Genomic DNA, 19,536 nt, shown 5'->3' with positions numbered 1-19,536 from the left:
CAAGTCTTTATAAAAAGTTTAAATGCACTTAACTAAATAAAACAGTAGCAAAACAATTATTTAAATGCTTTGAAAATATTAAAACAAATGGAAAGTATTTTATTTAAAGTTCCCAATTTAATGTGGTGGTGGTATAATTGGGAATACCAATTTAGGATCTATTGCTATAATTTATAAAACTAAATAAACTTAAGAGATAAGGGAAGATAGAAAAGAAATAAATAAAAGAAAAGGTAAAAAAGTAAAAGAGAAAACTACTAGCACTTATGGCCCGCGACTACAGGAGCCGGACCAGCCCATCAATGCCCCTCATCCCTTACCTCTCTGTTCACCACACCTCGTGGATACAGAGGGCTCGTCCATGGTTGGGGATCGCCACGCGGCGTGCATCCAGCCCCCTCGGCCTCCTACTTGACTCCCCTGGATGCCCTGCGAACCCTAGCCTCTCCACTTCTTCCCCCTCGCGCCGCTTTCTTCCACGCGCAGCCGCCCGCCGTTGTCACTGCCATGAACGTCGTCGTCCATGTGGTCTCCGGCCACCCTGCACCGCGAGGCTATGCCCAGGAGGCGCGCTGCCCTCGACTATGTCCTCTACGCCAAGCCATCGGAGTCGGGGACCACCACCACGCCGTACCCGACCGTCTTCTTCCTCGATGGCCGCCGGCGATCCCCGACGATTCTGGTGCCTCTGCTGCTCCTAAGCCCACACCGGGCCTCCTTGTGCCTTCCCGGTGAGCTCCGGCTACTTTCCCCTCTCCTCGCGCCTCTCTTTCTTCCTCGTAGCTCGCTCCCCACGCTGTTTCCGCCATGGACGAAGCTCTGCGTCCGCGCCCGCGTGGCCCAGCCACCTGCAGCCAAACCCTGGAGCCACCTGCACGAGCCCTGTGCGCGCTCGACCGTGCGCTGCCCGCGTGCTCGCGCTCCGCCTTGCGTCTAGTTGCTTCTGCTGCACTACTGCTTTAGCCGCCGCCGTCGCCTACAGCTTGTTGTGCCTGCCAGCGCCCAGCGCGTCGTTGGTCGCACCATCGACCAACTCCCCTAGCTGCTTCCCGCACCCGGAGCTTGCTCCTTGCGCGCGCCGCTGGCGCTGTGGCCGTGCTGACCCCTCCCGCACCCACTGTCGTCGCTTCCGCCGGCACCCTGCGTCCCACCTCCGCCCACTCCTCCTGTTGCCCCAGCCGCGCCCCACCGCTTGCGGCGGCGTCCGCCTCCGGCCGGCGGTGCCCACCTGGGCCGCCACTGCCCCGCCGCTGCTATTGTCTCAAGCGGAGGCCGCCAGCCCCCCCGCCCCTCTGCCACTTCCGCCCTCCGCCGTGGCCTCTGGCCACCGGAGTTAACCCGCCGGCCTAATTGGCCATTAAGGCCCTAACCCACCTACTAACCCCACTCACATACATGCCCCACGTGTTTAATTAAAATAAATAACCATGTTAGTTTAGTCACTGGGTGTGACATGTGGGACCCCCCTGTTAATTAAATCCTTTTAACTAAAAGCTATTAACTAGCAGTCTATGACAGGTGGGCCCCGACGCCCCCTTGACTGGTCAACGTGGACCAGTCAACTGCTGACTGTGCACTGCCGGGTGCACTGCACCGGGTGCATCTAACAATTTTCCTTTTAAATTTCGAAATTAATATAAATTCCAGAATATTTAGAAAATGTTTAAAAAAACTTTAAAACTTAATATAAAATAATCCGTAACTCGGATGGAAAAACTTTATACATGGAAGTTGTTCAGAACGATGAGACAAATCCGAATACGAAGTCTGTTCGTTTTGCACACATCCCTAGCATAGCTAACATGCAACAATCCACGTCTGTTTCATTTGCCCAAAAACGTCAAACATCGGTAATACTTTTTCGGATGTTTTCCCCTTCATTAGTAGCACCTACTACTACGTTAGGTCACCTCTAACACCGCGTAATGCCATGTTACACTTTGTGATGCTTTGATTGCTCTGTTATTTATTGTGTTCCCCTCCGTTACTTCTTTCTGGTAGACCCCGAGACTGCCGGCGACCCCCCAGTTCGACTACGGTGTTGACGACCCTTCCTTCTTGCCAGAGCAACTAGGCAAGCCCCCCCTTTGATCACCAGATATCGCCTATTCTTCTCTCTACTACTTGCATTAGAGTAGTGTAGCATGTTACTGCTTTCCGTTAATCCTATTCTGATGCATAGCCTGTCATTGTTGCTCCAGCTGTTGATACCTTACCTGCAATCCTAATGCTTAGTATAGGATGCTAGTTTATCATCAGCGGCCCTACATTCTTGTCCGTCTGCCATGCTATACTATCGGTCCGTGATCACTCGGGAGGTGATCACGGGTATATACTATATACTTTATACATGATACATGTGATGACTAAAGTCGGATTGGCTCGAGGAGTACCCGCGGTTGATTCACGAATTGGGGGCTGGAAGGACATACTTTCCCGACAGCCCTCTGTGTGGATCTTTGTGGCGAAGCAGCAGGGCAGGTTGAGACCACCTAGGAGAGAGGTGGGCCTGGCCCTGGTCAGCGTTCGCGGTTATTTCAAGATAACATGTTTAACAAGATCTTGGTATTTGATGTGAGTCTGGCCACTGGCCTATACGCACTAACCATGTACGTGGGGACAGTTATGGGCACTCGACGTCGTGGTATCAGCCGAAGCCTTCGTAATTTCAGCGACTGAGCGGCGTGCGCCGGATTGGACTGGAACGCCTGCTAGGCTAGATCTGCTTCCGGCCGCCCTCGCAACGTGCAGGTGTGCAATGGGCGATGGGCCCAGGCCCCTGCGCCATAGGATTTAGACCGGCGTGCTGACCTCTCTGTTGTGCCTAGGTAGGGCTGCGATGTGTTGATATTCCGAGGCCGGGCATGACCCAGAAAAGTGTGTCCGGCCAAATGGGATCGAGCGTGTTGGGTTATGTGGTGCGCCCCTGCAGGGAAGTTAATCTATTCGAATAGCCGTGATCTTCGGTAATAGGACGACTTGGAGTGGTACCTTGACCTTATGACAACTAGAACCGGATACTTAATAAAACACACCCATCCAAGTGCCAGGTACAACCAGTGATCGCTCTCTCACAGGGCGGCGAGGGGAGGATCATCGGTTAGGATTATGCTACATGATGCTACTTGGTGAACTTACCATCTACTCTCTTCTCCTGCTTCAAGATGGAGGTTACCAGAAGCGTAGTCTTCGAAAGGACTAGCTATCCCCCTCTTATTCCGGCATTCTGCAGTTCTGTCCACATATATTACCCCCTTTTCCATTTGATACCAATGCATACATATGTAGTGTAGCTCCTTGCTTGCGAGTACTTTGGATGAGTATTCACGGTTGCTTTGCTCCCTCTTTTCTCCCTTTCTATACCCGATTGTTGCGACCAGACGGTGGAGCCCAGGAGCCAGATGCCACCGTCGAGGACGACTACTACTACTCGGGAGGTGCCTACTACTACGTGCAGCCCGCTGATGACGACCAGGAGTAGTTTAGGAGGATCCCAGGCAGGAGGCCCGCGCCTCTTTCAATCTGTATCCCAGTTTGTGCTAGCCTTCTTAAGGCAAACCTGTTTAACTTATGTCTATACTCAGATATCGTTGCTTCCGCTGACTCGTGTATGATCGAGTTCTTGTATTCGAGCCCTCGAGGCCCCTGGCTTGTAATATGATGCTTGTATGACTTATTTTATTTGTAGAGTTGTGTTGTGATATCTTCCCGTGAGTCCCTGATCTTGATCGTACACGTTTGCGTGTATGATTAGTGTACGATTCAATCGGGGGTGTCACATGAGCGTTAGCCATGGATATAACACTATGGTGGAATAGAATGGTGGTTGTGGAGAAGACAAAAAAGGAGAAGATAGTCTCACATCAACTAGGCGTATCAATGGGCTATGGAGATGCCCATTAATAGATATCAATGTGAGTGAGTATGGATTGCCATGCAACAGATGCACTAGAGCTATAAGTGTATGAAAGCTCAACAAAATAAACTAAGTGGGTGTGCATCCAACTTGCTTGCTCACGAAGACCTAGGGCAATTTGAGGAAGCCCATCATTGGAATATACAAGCCAAGTTCTGTAGTGTAAAATTCCCACTAGTTTATGAAAGTGACAACATAGGAGACTCTCTATCATGAAGATCATGGTGCTACTTTGAAGCACAAGTGTGGTAAAATGATAGTAACATTGTCCCTTATCTCTTTTTCTCTCATTTTTTATTTGGGCCATCTTTTTTTGCCTCTTTTCTCTCTTTTTCCGTCCGGAGTCTCATCCCAACTTGTGGGGGAATCATAATCTCCATCATCCTTTCCTCACTTGGGACAATGCTCTAATAATGATGATCATCACACTTGTTTTTACTTACAACTCAAGAATTACAACTCAATACTTAGAACAAAATATGACTCTATGTGAATGCCTCCGGCGGTGTACTGGGATATGCAATGAATCAAGAGTGACATGTATGAAAGAATTATGAACGGTGGCTTTGCCACAAATACGATGTCAACTACATGACCATGCAAAGAAATATGACAATGATGAAGCGTGTCATAATAAAGGAACGGTGGAAAGTTGCATGGCGATATATTTCGGAATGGCTATGGAAATGCCATAATAGGTAGGTATGGTGGCTGTTTTGAGGAAGGTATATGGTGGGTTTATGGTACCAGCGAAAGTTGCGCGGTACTAGAGAGGCTAGCATATGTGGAAGGGTGAGGGTGCGTATAATCCATGGACTCAACATTAGTCACAAAGAACTCACATACTTATTGCAAAAATCTATTAGTTATCGAAACAAAGTACTACGCGCATGCTCCTAGGGGGATAGATTGGTAGGAAAAGACCATCGCTCGTCCCCGACCGCCACTCATAAGGAAGGCAATCAATAAATAAATCATGCTCCGACTTCATCACATAACGGTTCACCATATGTGCATGCTATGGGAGTCACAAACCTCAACACAAGTATTTCTCAAATTCACAACTACTCAGCTAGCATGACTCTAATATCACCATTTCCATATCTCAAAACAATTATCAAGTATCAAACTTTTCTTAGTATTCAATGCACTTATGTGAAAGCTTTATTATGCCTAAAAGCAAATTGCCATGTTGTTCTAAAGGAGTCTCAAAATAATATAAGTGAAGCATGAGAGGTCAATTATTTCTATAAAATAGAACCACCACCGTGCTCTAAAAGATATAAGTGAAGCGCTAGAGCAAAAACTATATAGCTCAAAAGATATAAGTGAAACACATAGAGTATTCTAATAAATTCTAATTCATGTGTGTCTCTATCAAAAGGTGTGTACAGAAAGGATGATTGTGGTAAACTAAAAAGCAAAGACTCAAATCATACAAGACGCTCCAAGCAAAACACATATCATGTGGCGACTAAAAATATAGCTCCAAGTAAAATTATCGATGAACGAAGACAAAAGAGGGGATGCCTTCCGGGGCATCCCCAAGCTTAGGCTTTTTGGTGTCCTTGTATTTTACCTTGGGGTTCCATGGGCATCCCTAACCTTAGGCTCTTTCCACTCTTTGTTCCATAATCCATCAAATCTTTACCCAAAACTTGAACACTTCACAACACAAAACTTAACAAGAGAATCTCGTGAGCCCCGTTAGCGAAAGAAAACAAAACACTACTTCAATGTACTGTAATGAACTCATTCTTTATTTATATTGGTGTTAAAACTACTGTATTCCAACTTCTCTATGGTTTATAAACTCTTTTACTAACCATAGATTCATCAAAATAAGCAAACAACACACGAAAAAACAGAATATGTCAAAAACAGAACAGTCTGTAGTAATCTGTAACTAACGCAAACTTATGTAACCGCACAAATTCTAGAATAAATTTCTAGACGTGAGGAATTTATCTATTAATCATATGCAAAACGAATTAACTAAATATCACTCTCCAATAAAAAATGGCAGCAATTCTCATGAGCGCTAAAGTTTCTGTTTTTTACAGCATGATCAAAAAGACTTTCCCCAAGTCTTCCCAACGGTTCTACTTGGCACAAACACTAATTAAACACAAAAAACACAACCAAAACAGAGGCTAGATAAATTATTTATTACTAAACAGGAGCAAAAATCAAAGAATAAAAATAAAATTGGGTTGCCTCCCAACAAGCGCTATCGTTTAACGCCCCTAGCTAGGCATAAAAGCGAAGATAGATCTAGGTATTGCCATCTTTGGTAGGCAATCCATAAGTGGCTCTCATAATAGATTCATATGGTAATTTAATTTTATTTCTAGGGAAGTGTTCCATGCCTTTCCTTGACGGAAATTGGAATCTAATATTCCCTTCCTTCATATCAATAATTGCACCAATCGTTCTAAGGAAAGGTATACCAAGAATAATACGACATGAAGGATTGCAATCTATATCAAGAACAATGAAATCTACGGGCACATAATTCATATTTGCAACAATAAGAACATCATTAATCTTTCCCATAGGTTTCTTAATAGTGGAATCTGCAAGGTGCAAGTTTAAAGAACAATCATCAAATTCACGGAAACCTAGCAAATCACACAAAGTTTTTGGGATCGTGGAAACACTAGCACCCAAGTCACACAAAGCATAGCATTCATGATCTTTAATTTTTATTTTAATAGTAGGTTCCCACTCATCCTAAAGTTTTCTAGGGATAGAAACTTCCAACTCAAGTTTTTGTTCATAAGATTGCATCAAAGCATCAACGATATGTTTAGTAAAAGTTTTATTTTGACTATAAGCATGAGGAGAATTTAGCACGGATTGCAACAAGGAAATACAATCTATCAAAGAGAAATTATCATAATTAAATTCCTTGAAATCCAAGATAGTGGTTTCATTGCTATTTACAGTTTTAACCTCTTCAATCCCACTTTTAACAATTTCTGCATCAAGATCTAAAAACTCCGAATTTTTGGGACGCCTTCTAAGTAAAGTTGACTCATCTCCAGTCCCAACATTATCAAGATTCATATTGCAAAACAAAGATTTAATAGGGGACAGAACAATTACTTTTAGATCTTCATCCTTATTATCATGAAAACTAGAAGAACGCGCTTTCACAAAGCAATCTCTCTTAGCACGCATCCTAGCGGTTCTTTCTTTGCAATCATCAATGGAAATTCTCATGGCTTTGAGAGACTCATTGATATCATGCTTGGGTGGAATAGATATAAGTTTCATAGAATCAACATCAAGATAAATTCTATCCACGTTCCTAGCCAACTCATCAACCTTAAGCAATTTTTCTTCAATCAAAGCATTGAAACTCTTTTGTGAAGTAATAAATTCTTTAACACTATATTAAAAATCAAATGGCATCTTATTATAATTTCCATAAGAATTGTTGTAGGAATTACCATAATTATTAGAGGAATTACTAGGAAACGGCCTAGAATTAAAATTACCTCTATACGGGTTGTTACCAAAATTGTTCCTACCAACAAAATTCACATCCATAGATTCATTATTATTCTTAATCAAAGTGGACAAAGGCATATCATTAGGATTAGTAGGAGCACTCTTATTAGCAAACAATTTCATAAGTTCATCCATCTTTCCACTCAAAACATTAATCTCTTCAATTACATGCACTTTTTTACTAGTAGATCTTTCCGTGTGCCATTGAGAATAATTAATCATAATATTATCTAGGAGTTTGGTAGCTTCTCCTAAAGTGATTTCCATAAAGTGCCTCCCGCGGCCGAATCTAAAAGATTTCTAGAAGCAAAGTTCAATCCAGCATAAAAATGTTGTATAATCATCCAAAGATTCAAACCATGTGTAGGGCAATTACGTATCATTAATTTCATCCTCTCCCAAGCTTGTGCAACATGTTCATGATCAAGTTGCTTAAAGTTCATAATATCATTTCTAAGAGAGATGATCTTAGCGGGAGGAGATACTTAGAGATAAAAGCATCTTTGCACTTATTCCATGAATCAATACTATTTTTAGGCAAAGACGAAAACCAAGCTTTAGCATGATCTCTAAGCGAAACCGGAAATAGCTTAATGTCGGTGTCAAAATCGGTGAATCTTGGGTAGGGGGGCCCGAACTGTGCGTCTAAGGTGGATGGTAATAGGAGGCAGGGGACACGATGTTTTACCCAGGTTCGGGCCCTCTTGGTGGAGGTAAAACCCTACGTCCTGCTTGATTATTCTTGATAATATGAGTAGTACAAGAGTTGATCTACCACGAGATCAGAAAGGCTAAACCCTAGAAGCTAGCCTATGGTATGATTGTATGTTGTCCTACAGACTAAAACCCTCCGGTTTATATAGACACCGGAGGGGGCTAGGGTTACACAGAGTCGGTTACAAGGAAGGAGATCTACATATCCGTATTGCCAAGCTTGCCTTCCACGCCAAGGAGAGTCCTATCCGGACACGGGATGAAGTCTTCAATCTTGTATCTTCATAGTCCAACAGTCCGCCAAAGGATATAATGCGGCTGTCCGGATACCCCCTAATCCAGGACTCCCTCAGTAGCCCCTGAACCAGGCTTCAATGACGATGAGTCCGGCGCGCAGATTGTCTTCGGCATTGCAAGGCGGGTTCCTCCTCCGAATACTTCATAGAAGATTTTGAACACGAGGATCATGTCCGGCTCTGCAAAATAAGTTCCACATACCACCGTAGAGGGAATAATATTTACACAAATCTAATCTGCTGACGTACCCCCTAGTGTGACATCACACCACAACCAGGTCTTTATTTGAATCATTTTTCCTAACCTATCTCAGCGTGTTTCACGAGGCAGTTTCCTTGGCACGTCTTGTCGAAGCAGAGATCGTGTCCCTTTATTACGGGATTCCTATTAATACGGACGTGGGTAACCCAACCGCGCCGTCAATTACGGCGCTTGGGGAATAAGCAAGTTTTACCAGGCTGGTGGGGGCGCATAGTTTTGTCCGCCCTTATAAAGGGATAAGGTCTCACCTTTTTCTACCCATGCCTTCTTCCTCCTTGCTCATCCATTCTCGCGCACTCGAGCTCCAGCGCCCAAGTCCACATCCTTCTCCTCAACTCTCTCCAAACATGTCCGGAGCGAGAGGCAAGTGGATGGCCTCCTCCGTCACGGAGCGACACATCAAAAAACTACGTGGAGCCGGATACTTAGCCGCGGATATCGCGCACCGGCTGCCAGCCGCGGGGCAGATCGTCCCTACCCCGGAACCTCACGAAAGGGTGGTTTTCCTCCCCCACTTCGTCCGCGGACTGGGGTTTCCCCTCCATCCATTTGTCAGTGGCCTTATGTTCTATTATGGGCTGGACTTTCATGATATGGCCCCGAATTTCATCCTCAACATCTCGGCATTCATCGTCGTGTGCGAGGCTTTCCTCCGCATCCGGCCCCACTTCGGCCTATGGCTGAAGACCTTCAATATCAAGCCGAAGGTAGTAGGCGGCCAACAAGCGGAATGCGGTGGAGCCATGGTGGGCAAAATGCCCAACGTTACATGGCTCGAGGGCTCCTTCGTGGAGACCATAAGGGGTGGCAATCGGGGTGGTTCTAAATCACCAAGCCGCGCGACACCAACTGGGTGGCGGCCCCCGAGTTTCGATCCGGAATCCCCACGCGGCTCACTTCTTGGAAGGAGAAGGGCCTGTCTTGGGGCTCATCGGTGGAGCTGGACGGACTCCAAAAGTGTATCCGGAACATGACAAGCAAGAAACTTAAGCTTGTCAACATAGTCCAGGTCATGCTCTTCCGCCGGATCCTCCCGTGTCAACAACGGGCTTTCAACTTATGGGAGTTTGACCTGGCCCAGCACCAGACTCTGCGCGAGCTCTTCGACACGGCGCATAAGGACGTCTGGAAGATGCTGTTCAAAGGCGTCGAGGTGCCCCTTCTCTTAACGAGGACCATGGGTTAAGCGCGAAGCGCCCTGCGAATCTGGTAAGCTCTGTACACCGGGTAGGGTATTTATTTCCCATAGCTTAACCATGTGCGGGGTCTGAGCTCCCATGCCTTTGACAGGACTGGGTGGAGACATCGGAGCAGATTAACTGTCTGGCCCCTCTGCCCGAAGACCCTGCAGACGCTCTCCTGATGGAGATGCGGACTCCGGCTCCTTATGAGGTGCTGGAGAAGACCAAGAAGAAGGCCACGGGAACCCGAAAGAGTTCCCGGCGCCAGGTGGTATCGTACACATTGTCCGATAACTTCGAGACGCACTCCTCCCGTGAAAACGAGGAGAAGGAAGATGAAGATTCTCCCCCTCCAGCCGGGGGAGACAAGAAAAGGAAGGCCGCCCCAACTGGGGAGGCCGAAGGGTCCAAGAAGGGAAGGACTCTCCTTCCGGACTGCTCCACCACCGCCGCCGACAGCGAAGACGAGTGGCTTCTCAGGGCCAAGCCCGTGGCGAAGTCGTAAGTATTCGGATACCAGAGTAACTCATAGCATACTTTTGTTGCACTGCTTCTCCTAACGTCGAATATGATTATGCAGTCCGCCCCAAGCCCGTATTGGCGTATCCTCGTCGGACGGTACCTTGGACTCGTCGGACATGAATAGTGATACACTTCCAACTGCCTCCTCTCCTTGCCCTACGGACAATGCTGAGGTATTGTCTCAAGGGGCACCGAGCCGGGGGGAGATAGTCCCGGAGGCGCCTCAAGGCGACCTTCCGGACTCCAGGAGCAAAGGGAGCAAGGCTCCTAGGGGCTCCAAGTTCGGCCCTCAGCCGAACACCACACCGGAACCTCCAGTGGTTCCGGACTCGGGCAGGCGGCCCCTTCCAAGAGGGGCAAGCCACCCACGCCGGTGACCTCTGTCCATCCAGAGGCATGGGACGATCTACTGGGAGCGATTCACGGCGCTTCCATCGACGAAGAGCACCACACTTTTATGAGTGCGGTGATCAAGAAGGTTCAGTCCGCCAAGAGCGAACAGACTGAAGCCTATGCCAGCCTTCTAACAGGCTTTAAGGTAAGTATTTAAAATATAGGAAAAATATTACCGCATAGACAGTAGCCCCTGTTGCTCTATTTGGTGTTCACAAAGAAAGGCCAAATAGAGGATCAAATAATATCTGCAGGAGTCTAATATAAGTATGTCTGTATGCGTATGCAGGCTTCGCTGCTGACCTCTGCCGCATTGACTGCGGAGGTCGCTGCACTGAAACAGAACCTCGGGCGGTCTGAGAAAGAGCTCGGCCTTGCCAAGAGGCAGCTCGAGTAGAACAAAGGTAAGCAATACCTTGTCTATATAAAAAAGAAAATGTGGTTGCGAAATGACAGGATCATCATGAATGTGCTAGGGGCCACGACCGAAGTGGTGACCCTGAAGCAAGCGTTGTCCGAGGCCGAAAGCAAAGCGGCCAATGAGCGCACCGAGCGGGAGAAACAAGAGGCACGGGTGGGCGAGGTGCAGCAAGAGCTCCGGGCTCTCGTGAAGAAACATGAGACTTTGGAGCTTGACTCGAAGATGCGAGAGTCCGAGCTTGCTGTGGCCCTCGAGAGCACAAAGCATGCCAAGGCTGAAGCCCAAAAGGCCCTTCAGGAAATTCAGGCGATGAGGAAGATAGCGGCGGGTAAGGCATTCAAGATGCAAAGCAAGCATGTGAAAGTAAATTACTTGTAACTTACCCGAGTCCGGAGCTCTCCAGGAGCATTCGCAGATTTGCCCCGCAGCGTGTCGGATGCCGCAAAATATTACCAGGCCGAGGAGGGAAGCTTGACAGAGAAGTTGTTCTGGTCTCAGTATACTGGGACCGAACACCCGATGCCTATGAGCGACCAGCTGAAGCAACTGGTCGAGCTGCACAAGGCGGCCGAACATGCCATGAGGGGCCTTATAGTCCGGATGTGGCCTCGCGACTCCCTTCCCAACAGCTACTTTGGCCTGGTGAGGCGGCTTGTGGACGCATGCCCCCGGCTGGAAGTCATCAAGCAGTCCGTCTACATCGAAGGTGCCAGCCGGGCTTTTGCCCGTGCGAAGGTGCACTGGGCCAAGATGGATGCCGAGAAGCTGGTGAAGGAGGGGTCGCCGCAAGGCAAGGAGCATCGCCACCCCGAAATGTATTATGAGGGTGTCCTAAAGGGTGCCCGTCTTGTGGCGAACGAGTGTGCGAAGGATGTAATTTTTCAATGAAATTGCTCGTGTCATCCTGTATTATGAAAACTTGTTCATATGCACTATGCAACAGTTGTTTGAATTTAAAATATTACCTTCTGTGCAGCTGTTTATTAAATCTGAGAGATGGCCAGTCGTCGGCTTCTTCACCCATGCCCTGAGTGCTGGGGTGTTCGGGATAAATCTGAGCACTCTTTTTCCCATTGTCGGGTCCTTCGAGGGAGGTGCTCAGCATAACGAACAAGGCAATCGAACTATAATGCTTTATCACTCTCACTTAGCCATAGAAGTCTACAGTTTTAAATTTTGGTGAAGCCCCTAGTATTCAGAAGGCCGAATTTGGGGCGCTATACACGCCTTAAGCCGGACAAAGCCGACTCCTCGCTCTAACAGGCATAAGTCTTTAGGGACTCGAGACCTCTCGAACAGCGACCAGCTCTCGCCTTATCATGACAGTCAGTTTTAGCTTTCTCTACTGAGGTGCTTGCCCAGATGAACCGGGACACAATCGAAGTAGTTCTCCCAGTGCTACCTTAGTCGATATAGCGGAACATAAGGTACCAAAACATGGGAGCCGGGCAAACCCAACTATTGACCCAAGACATGATTCGGAGCTGATGCATATAATGCTATAAGTTCGGGGTGCCGCACTGTTGAAAGTGTTCGGACTTCTCATGTCGTATTGTGGGGTACGCTTAAGCCCCTGGCATATTGGCCATACCAAAGTGTACGGGTGCTGAATGTTGTGAATGAACGTATATATATATATATATATATATATATATATATATATATATATAAGAATAGAGAATGCGGTAATAGTCTAGTGCTATGCATTGTTTATTCAAAAAGGTGCGTCGAACCAGAATGATACAAGTAGTGCGATAAGAAAAAAGTAGGACTATTTGACATGTCCCCTCCAAGGGCAACCTGAGGAATGGTATTTGAAGCAAGTATTTCACTCGTTATCAGAGACCCCCTGGGAGTTCCGTGGTGCGACGTAGCTTTCTGCCTCCTTGGTTGTTGCATCGTGTGTCCGGCAATCATACTGCCGGACGGGGTTTCTAGAGATTAAAGTCCTGAAAGAGAGAAAAATAACGAAGCGGGAAGCCCCTAGTGCGGTTGAGCCGTGTCTTGGGGCGTGCCGTAATCGTGCCCCCCTCCCCACCTGTGCCCATGGTATTTTCAATGCGTAATTATGTACGTGTGGCACGGATTTCGCCATTTGGCTGGGACTGGGGTGGAGGCCGCATTGCTATGCGAGCTCGGAACATGCCAGGCGGTCTTGTTGCCGATTACTCCGGGCGCGCTTGAAGGTGTCCGGGTCTTTAATCGCTGAACTGGTGGATTGCCTTAAGAGGCTGCTTTGCGCTTCTGCTGCGAGGGCCGCAGTGTGCTCCTCCGTGCGGAGAGAGCGCTCTGTGTTTCCATTGACTGTGATGACCCCCCGAGGTCCTGGCATCTTGAGCTTGAGATATGCATAGTGTGGTACCGCGTTGAATCTTGGAAATGCGGTTCGCCGGAGTAGTGCATGATAACCATTGCGGAACGGGACTATATCGAAGATTAACTCCTCGCTTCGGAAGTTATCCGGGGATCCGAAGACCACTTCCAGTGTGACTGAGCCTGTGCAATGGGCCTCTACACCTGGTATGACGCCTTTGAAGGTCGTTGTTGTGGGTTTGATCCTTGAGGGGTCTATACCCATTTTGCGCACTGTTTCCTGATAAAGTAGGTTCAGGCTGCTGCTGCCATCCATAAGGACTCGAGTGAGGTGAAATCCGTTGATAATTGGGTCTAGGACCAGTGCAGCGAATCCGCCATGACGGATACTAGTGGGATGGTCCCTGTGATCGAAGGTGATCGGACAGAAGGACCATGGGTTGAACTTTGGGGCGACTGGCTCCAACGCATATACATCCCTTAACGCATGCTTCCGCTCCCTCTTGGGGATGTGGGTTGCGTATATCATGTTCACCGTCCGCACTTGTGGGGGGTACCTCTTCTGTCCTCCGGTGTTCGCCTATCGGGGCTCTTCCTCGTCATCGCTATGTAGCCCCTTATCTTTGTTTTCGGTGTTTAACTTGCCGGCCTACTTGAACACCCAAAATTCCCTATTGGTGTGGTTGGCTGGCTTGTCGGGGGTGCCATGTATTTGGCACGAGCGATCGAGTATACGGTCCAAACTGAACGGCCCAAGAGTGCTTCTTTTGAATGGCTTTTTCCGCTGACCGGGTTTAGAGCCTCTGAATCCGGCATTGACTGTCGTATCCTCGGTATTGTCGCTATTGATGCGGCGCTTATGTTTGTTGCGACATGACCTGCCATTGCTATCCTTGGTATCTGAAGTACCATGGTTCTTTGATATGTTATTGCTGCGAGCCAGCCAGCTGTCTTCTCCCGCGCAAAAGTGGGTCATGAGTGTTGTGAGGGCTGCCATAGATTTCGGCTTTTCCTGGCCAAGGTGCCGAGCGAGCCACTCGTCACGGATGTTGTGCTTAAAAGCTGCTAGGGCCTCTGCATCCGGACAGTCGACAATTTGATTTTTCTTTGTCAGGAACCGTGTCCAGAATTGCCTGGCCGATTCCTCTAGCTGCTGAATTATGTGGCTCAAGTCATCGGCATCTGGTGGTCGCACATAAGTGCCCTGGAAGTTGTTGAGGAATGTGGCTTCCAGATCTTGCCAACAGCCGATGGATTCTGCTGGCAGGCTGTTGAGCCAATGCCGAGCTGGTCCTTTGAGCTTGAGTGGGAGGTATTTGATGGCGTGTAGATCGTCACCGCGGGCCATGTGGATGTGCAGGAGGAAGTCTTCGATCCATACCGCAGGATCTGTTGTGCCGTTGTATGATTTGATATTTACAAGTTTGAAACCCTCTGGGATTTGGTGATCCATTACTTCGTCTATGAAGCATATGGGGTGTGCGGCACCTCTGTAGTGGACTATGTCACGACGCAGCTCGAATGAGTCTTGTCCACTGTGTTCGGCCTGGCCGGATTTACTTTTACTGTATCCGGCGTGACGGTTATCGTCTCACGTAGTGGCGTGCCCTCGTGATCCGTAGATCGATCTTGCATGTTTTGCTTTGTCCTCCAATACGTCTCGCAGGTCTAGCGTGTTTCCCCGTGCCTTGTCATTTTTATTTGAGTGGCGTCGGGGTGCGGGCTGAGTTTTTGGCTGAAATGCCTCTCTGTCGAGGCCACGAGGTGGCCGATCAGCCGCGTCATATGCTGGAGATGTAGGTTTTAATGCTTCCTCCTCCAGTCGGGGTAGCAACCTGCGCTTTGGGTAACTCTTCGAGGGGCGTTCGAGTTCATATTCCTCGGCCGCAAGGACTTCAGTCCATTTGTCAGCTAGCAAATCTTGATCAGCTTGAAGTTGCTGCTGCTTTTTGTTAAGGCTATTTGTCATGGCTATAAGCCGGCGCTTGAAGCGCTCTTGCGCGGCGGGATCCTCTAGCACGACAAATTCGTCATCGTCGGGGCTTGCCTCGTCTTCGGAGGGAGGCATGTAATTATCATCCTCCGCGTCTCCATCTGCCGCTCTCTCGGGAGGGCTGGCTTCTCCATCCTCCTGCTCTAAATCTTGCTAGAGGGGATTGTTGTCGTCTTCGGCACTGTCCGGAGTGCTATTATCTCCTGTGTCGGTGTCACCGCGTTTTCTTTAGCGAGACTTAGGGCGGCGCCGCTGACGTCGGTGCTTGGGTTGCTTCTTGGAGGGGTCATCCTCCGCTGTCCCGTCGCCATTGCCTTCTTTGGGTGTGTCCACCATGTATATATCATATGATGAGGTGGCTGTCCAGTGCCCTGTGGGCAGTGGTTCCTCTTCGTCTCCTGCATCGTCGTCCATACCGTCGATGTCTTCGGAGTCGAAGTCGAGCATGTCGGTCAAATTGTCGACAGTGACTACTAAGTGGGTGATGGGTGGGCGGCAAATTTCTTTGTCATCCACATCCCAATCCTATCGAACATAGTTCGGCCAGGACTCTCCTGACAGGGAGAGAGACCTTAATGAGTTCAGCATGTCGCCGAAGGGCGAGTGCCGAAAGATATCCGCGGAGGTGAACTCCATGATCGGCGCCCAGTAGGATTCGATAGGCATGGGCGCAGGCGGTTCGGAGTCCGTGTCCGGGGAAGAATCTGGCAATTTGGCGTCACGGCTCTCGTGAAGGGTAAGGTCGATACTCGGCTCGATCGCCGCTGAGAATGCGGCCTCCGTGGCGGGGTCTATCCCCTCGTCCATGGATGGCGCAATTGGCTCCGAATTGAGGGTCGGAGCAATTGCCGGTGCGATCTCCTGCACACTGTCCGACGGTAGAGCTAAATCATGCTCATCGTGACCGTGCGGCGTACTCGGCAGGGGCTCGAATCCGTCGAAGATCAAGTCTCTGCGGATGTCGGCCGTGTAATTTAAGCTTCCAAACCTGACCTGGTGGCCAGGGGCGTAACTCTCGATTTGCTCCAGATGGCCAAGCGAGTTGGCCCGCAGTGCGAAGCTGCCAAATACAAAGATCTGTCCGGGGAGAAAAGTCTCACCCTAGACTGCATGGCTATCGATGATCGAAGGAGCCATCAAGCCTAATGATGACGACACAGAGGAACTCTCAATGAAAGCACCAATGTCGGTGTCAAACCCGGCGGATCTCAGGTAGGGGGTCCCGAACTGTGCGTCTAAGGCGGATGGTAACAGGAGGCAGGGGACACGACGTTTTACCCAGGTTCGGGCCGTCTTGATGGAGGTAAAACCCTACGTCCTGCTTGATTATTCTTGATAATATGAGTAGTACAAGAGTTGATCTACCACGAGATCAGAAAGGCTAAACCCTAGAAGCTAGCCTATGGTATGATTGTATGTTATCCTACGGACTAAAACCCTCCGGTTTATAGACACCGGAGGGGGCTAGGGTTACACAGAGTCGGTTACAAGGAAGGAGATCTACATATCCGTATTGCCAAGCTTGCCTTCCACGCCAAGGAGAGTCCAATCCGGACACGGGGCGAAGTCTTCAATCTTGTATCTTCATAGTCCAACAGTCCGGCCAAAGGATATAATCCGGCTGTCCGGATACCCCCTAATCCAGGACTCCCTCACTTAAGTTTAACAATATCATTATCCACATCTTTCTTCTTTTGCATATCACACAAATCAACAAAGTTGTTTAGATGGGTAGCGGCATCTTCACTAGGAAGGCCAGAAAACGGATCTTTCATGACAAGATTCAGCAAAGCAGTATTAATTTCACAAGATTCAGCATCGGTAAGAGGAGCAACTGGAGTGCTAATAAAATCATTATTGTTGGTATTGGCAAAGTCACATAATTTAGTATTATCTTGAGCCATCGTGACAAGCAATCAATCTGATACACAAGCAAACAAGCAAACAAGCAAAGAAGCAAAAGAGGCAAATTGAAATCGAGAAGGGGAACAGAAAGAGAGGGCGAATAAAATGGCAAGGGTGAAGTGGCGGAGAGGAAAACGAGAGGCAAATGGCAAATAATGTAATGCGAAGGATAAGAGTTGTGATGGGTACTTGGTATGTCTTGACTTGGTGTAGATCTCCCCGGCAACGGCGCCAGAAATCGTTCTTGCTATCTCTTGAGCATTGCGTTGGTTTTCCCTTGAAGAGGAAAGGGTGATGCATTAGAGTAGCGTAAGTATTTCCCTCAGTTTTTGAGAACCAAGGTATCAATCCAGTAGGAGACCACGCCCGAGTCACCTCGTACCTACACAAACAAATAAGAACCTCGCAACCAACACGATAAAGGGGTTGTCAATCCCTTCATGGCCACTTGCAAGAGTGAGATATGATAGAGATGATAATAATAAGATAAATATTTTTGGTATTTTTATGATATAGATTGAAAGTAAAGATTGCAAAAGAAAGTAGATTGGAAACTTGTATGATGGAGAATAGACCCGGGGGCCATAGGTTTCACTAGTGGCTTCTCTCAAGATAGCATAAGTATTTAAGGTGGGTGAAAAAATTACTGTCGAGCAATTGATAGAAAGTCGAATAATTAAGAGAATATCTAGGCATGATCATGTATATAGGCATCACGTCCGAGACAAGTAGACCTAAACAATTCTGCAACTACTACTATTACTCCACACATCGACCGCTATCCAGCATGCATCTAGAGTATTAAGTTCATAAGAACAGAGTAACGCCTTAAGCAAGATGACATGATGTAGAGGGATAAACTCATGAAATATGATGTAAAGCCCATCTTTTTATCCTCGATGGCAACAATACAATACGTGTCGTTTCCCTTTCTGTCACTGGGATCGAGCACCGCAAGATTGAACCCAAAGCTAAGCACTTCTCCCATTGCAAGAAAGATCAATCTAGTAGGCCAAACCAAGTGATAATTCGAAGATACTTGCAAAGATAAACCAATCATATATAAAACAATTCAGAGAAGATTTAAATATTGTTCATAGATAAACTTGATCATAAACCCACAATTCATCGGATCTCGACAAACACACCACAAAATAAGAATACACCGAATAGATCTCCAAGAGAATCAAGGAGAACTTTGTATTGAGATCCAAAGAGAGAGAAGAAGCCATCTAGCTACAAGCTATGGACCCGAAGGTCTAAAGTAAACTACTCACACATCATCGGAGGGGCCATGGATTTGATGTAGAGGCCCTCCATGATCAATCCCCCCTCCGGCGGAGCTCTGGAAAAGGCCCCAAGATGGGATCTCTTGGGTACAGAAGGTTGCAGTGGTGGAAATAGGGTTTCGTGGTGCTCCTGGATGTTTGCGGGGTATATGGATATATATAGGAAGAAGAAGTACGTCAGTGGAGCAACGAGGGGCCCACGAGGGTGGAGGGCGCACCAAGGGGGCGGGCGCGCCCCCCTGCCTGGTGGACGCCTCGTTGATTGCTTGACGTCCACTCCAAGTCTCCTGGATCACGTTTGTTCCAAAAATAACGCTCCCGAAGGTTTCATTCCGTTTGGACTCCGTTTGATATTCCTTTTCGGCAAAACTCTAAAATAGGCAAAAACAGCAATTTGGGCTGGGCCTCCGATTAATAGGTTAGTCCCAAAAATAATAAAAAGGTGTAAAATAAGCCCTTTAACATCTAAAATAGATAATATAATAGCATGGAGCAATCAAAAATTATAGATACGTTGGAGACGTATCATGGCCCTGCAGACCCTGAAATCGACGCTATAAAATCCTATTTTTCCAGAAAAAATCAGGGAGAAAGAACTATCGCGATCCATGAGACGGAGCCGTCGTCACCTCCTGTTCTTCATCGCGAGGCCAGATTTGGAGTCCGTTTGGGGCTCCAGAGGGGGGGTCTTCGTCCTTCGTCATCACCAACCCTTCACCATCACCAATTGCATGATGCTCCCCACCGGGAGTGAGTAATTCCTTCGTAGGCTCGCTAGTCGGTGAGGAGTTGGATGAGATTCGTCATGTAATCGA

The 19,536-nt window shown here is 47.8% G+C and overlaps 1 protein-coding gene across 1 annotated transcript; it reads left to right on the top strand.

Moving 5' to 3' along the window:
• The first annotated feature begins 330 nt into the window (after nucleotides 1-330).
• On the top strand, nucleotides 331-3,499 carry LOC123081908 (uncharacterized). The gene is made up of 2 exons (XM_044504416.1): nucleotides 331-731; nucleotides 3,381-3,499. Exons 1-2 carry the CDS (start codon nucleotides 524-526, stop codon nucleotides 3,479-3,481), a joined length of 309 nt encoding a protein of 102 aa, XP_044360351.1. The 5' UTR covers nucleotides 331-523; the 3' UTR covers nucleotides 3,482-3,499.
• The last annotated feature ends 16,037 nt before the right edge of the window (nucleotides 3,500-19,536 follow it).

This window comes from Triticum aestivum, chromosome 4A, assembly GCF_018294505.1.
Source record: "Triticum aestivum cultivar Chinese Spring chromosome 4A, IWGSC CS RefSeq v2.1, whole genome shotgun sequence".
Taxonomy (NCBI): domain Eukaryota; kingdom Viridiplantae; phylum Streptophyta; class Magnoliopsida; order Poales; family Poaceae; genus Triticum; species Triticum aestivum.
This window is presented reverse-complemented; position numbering and strand designations above follow the sequence as displayed.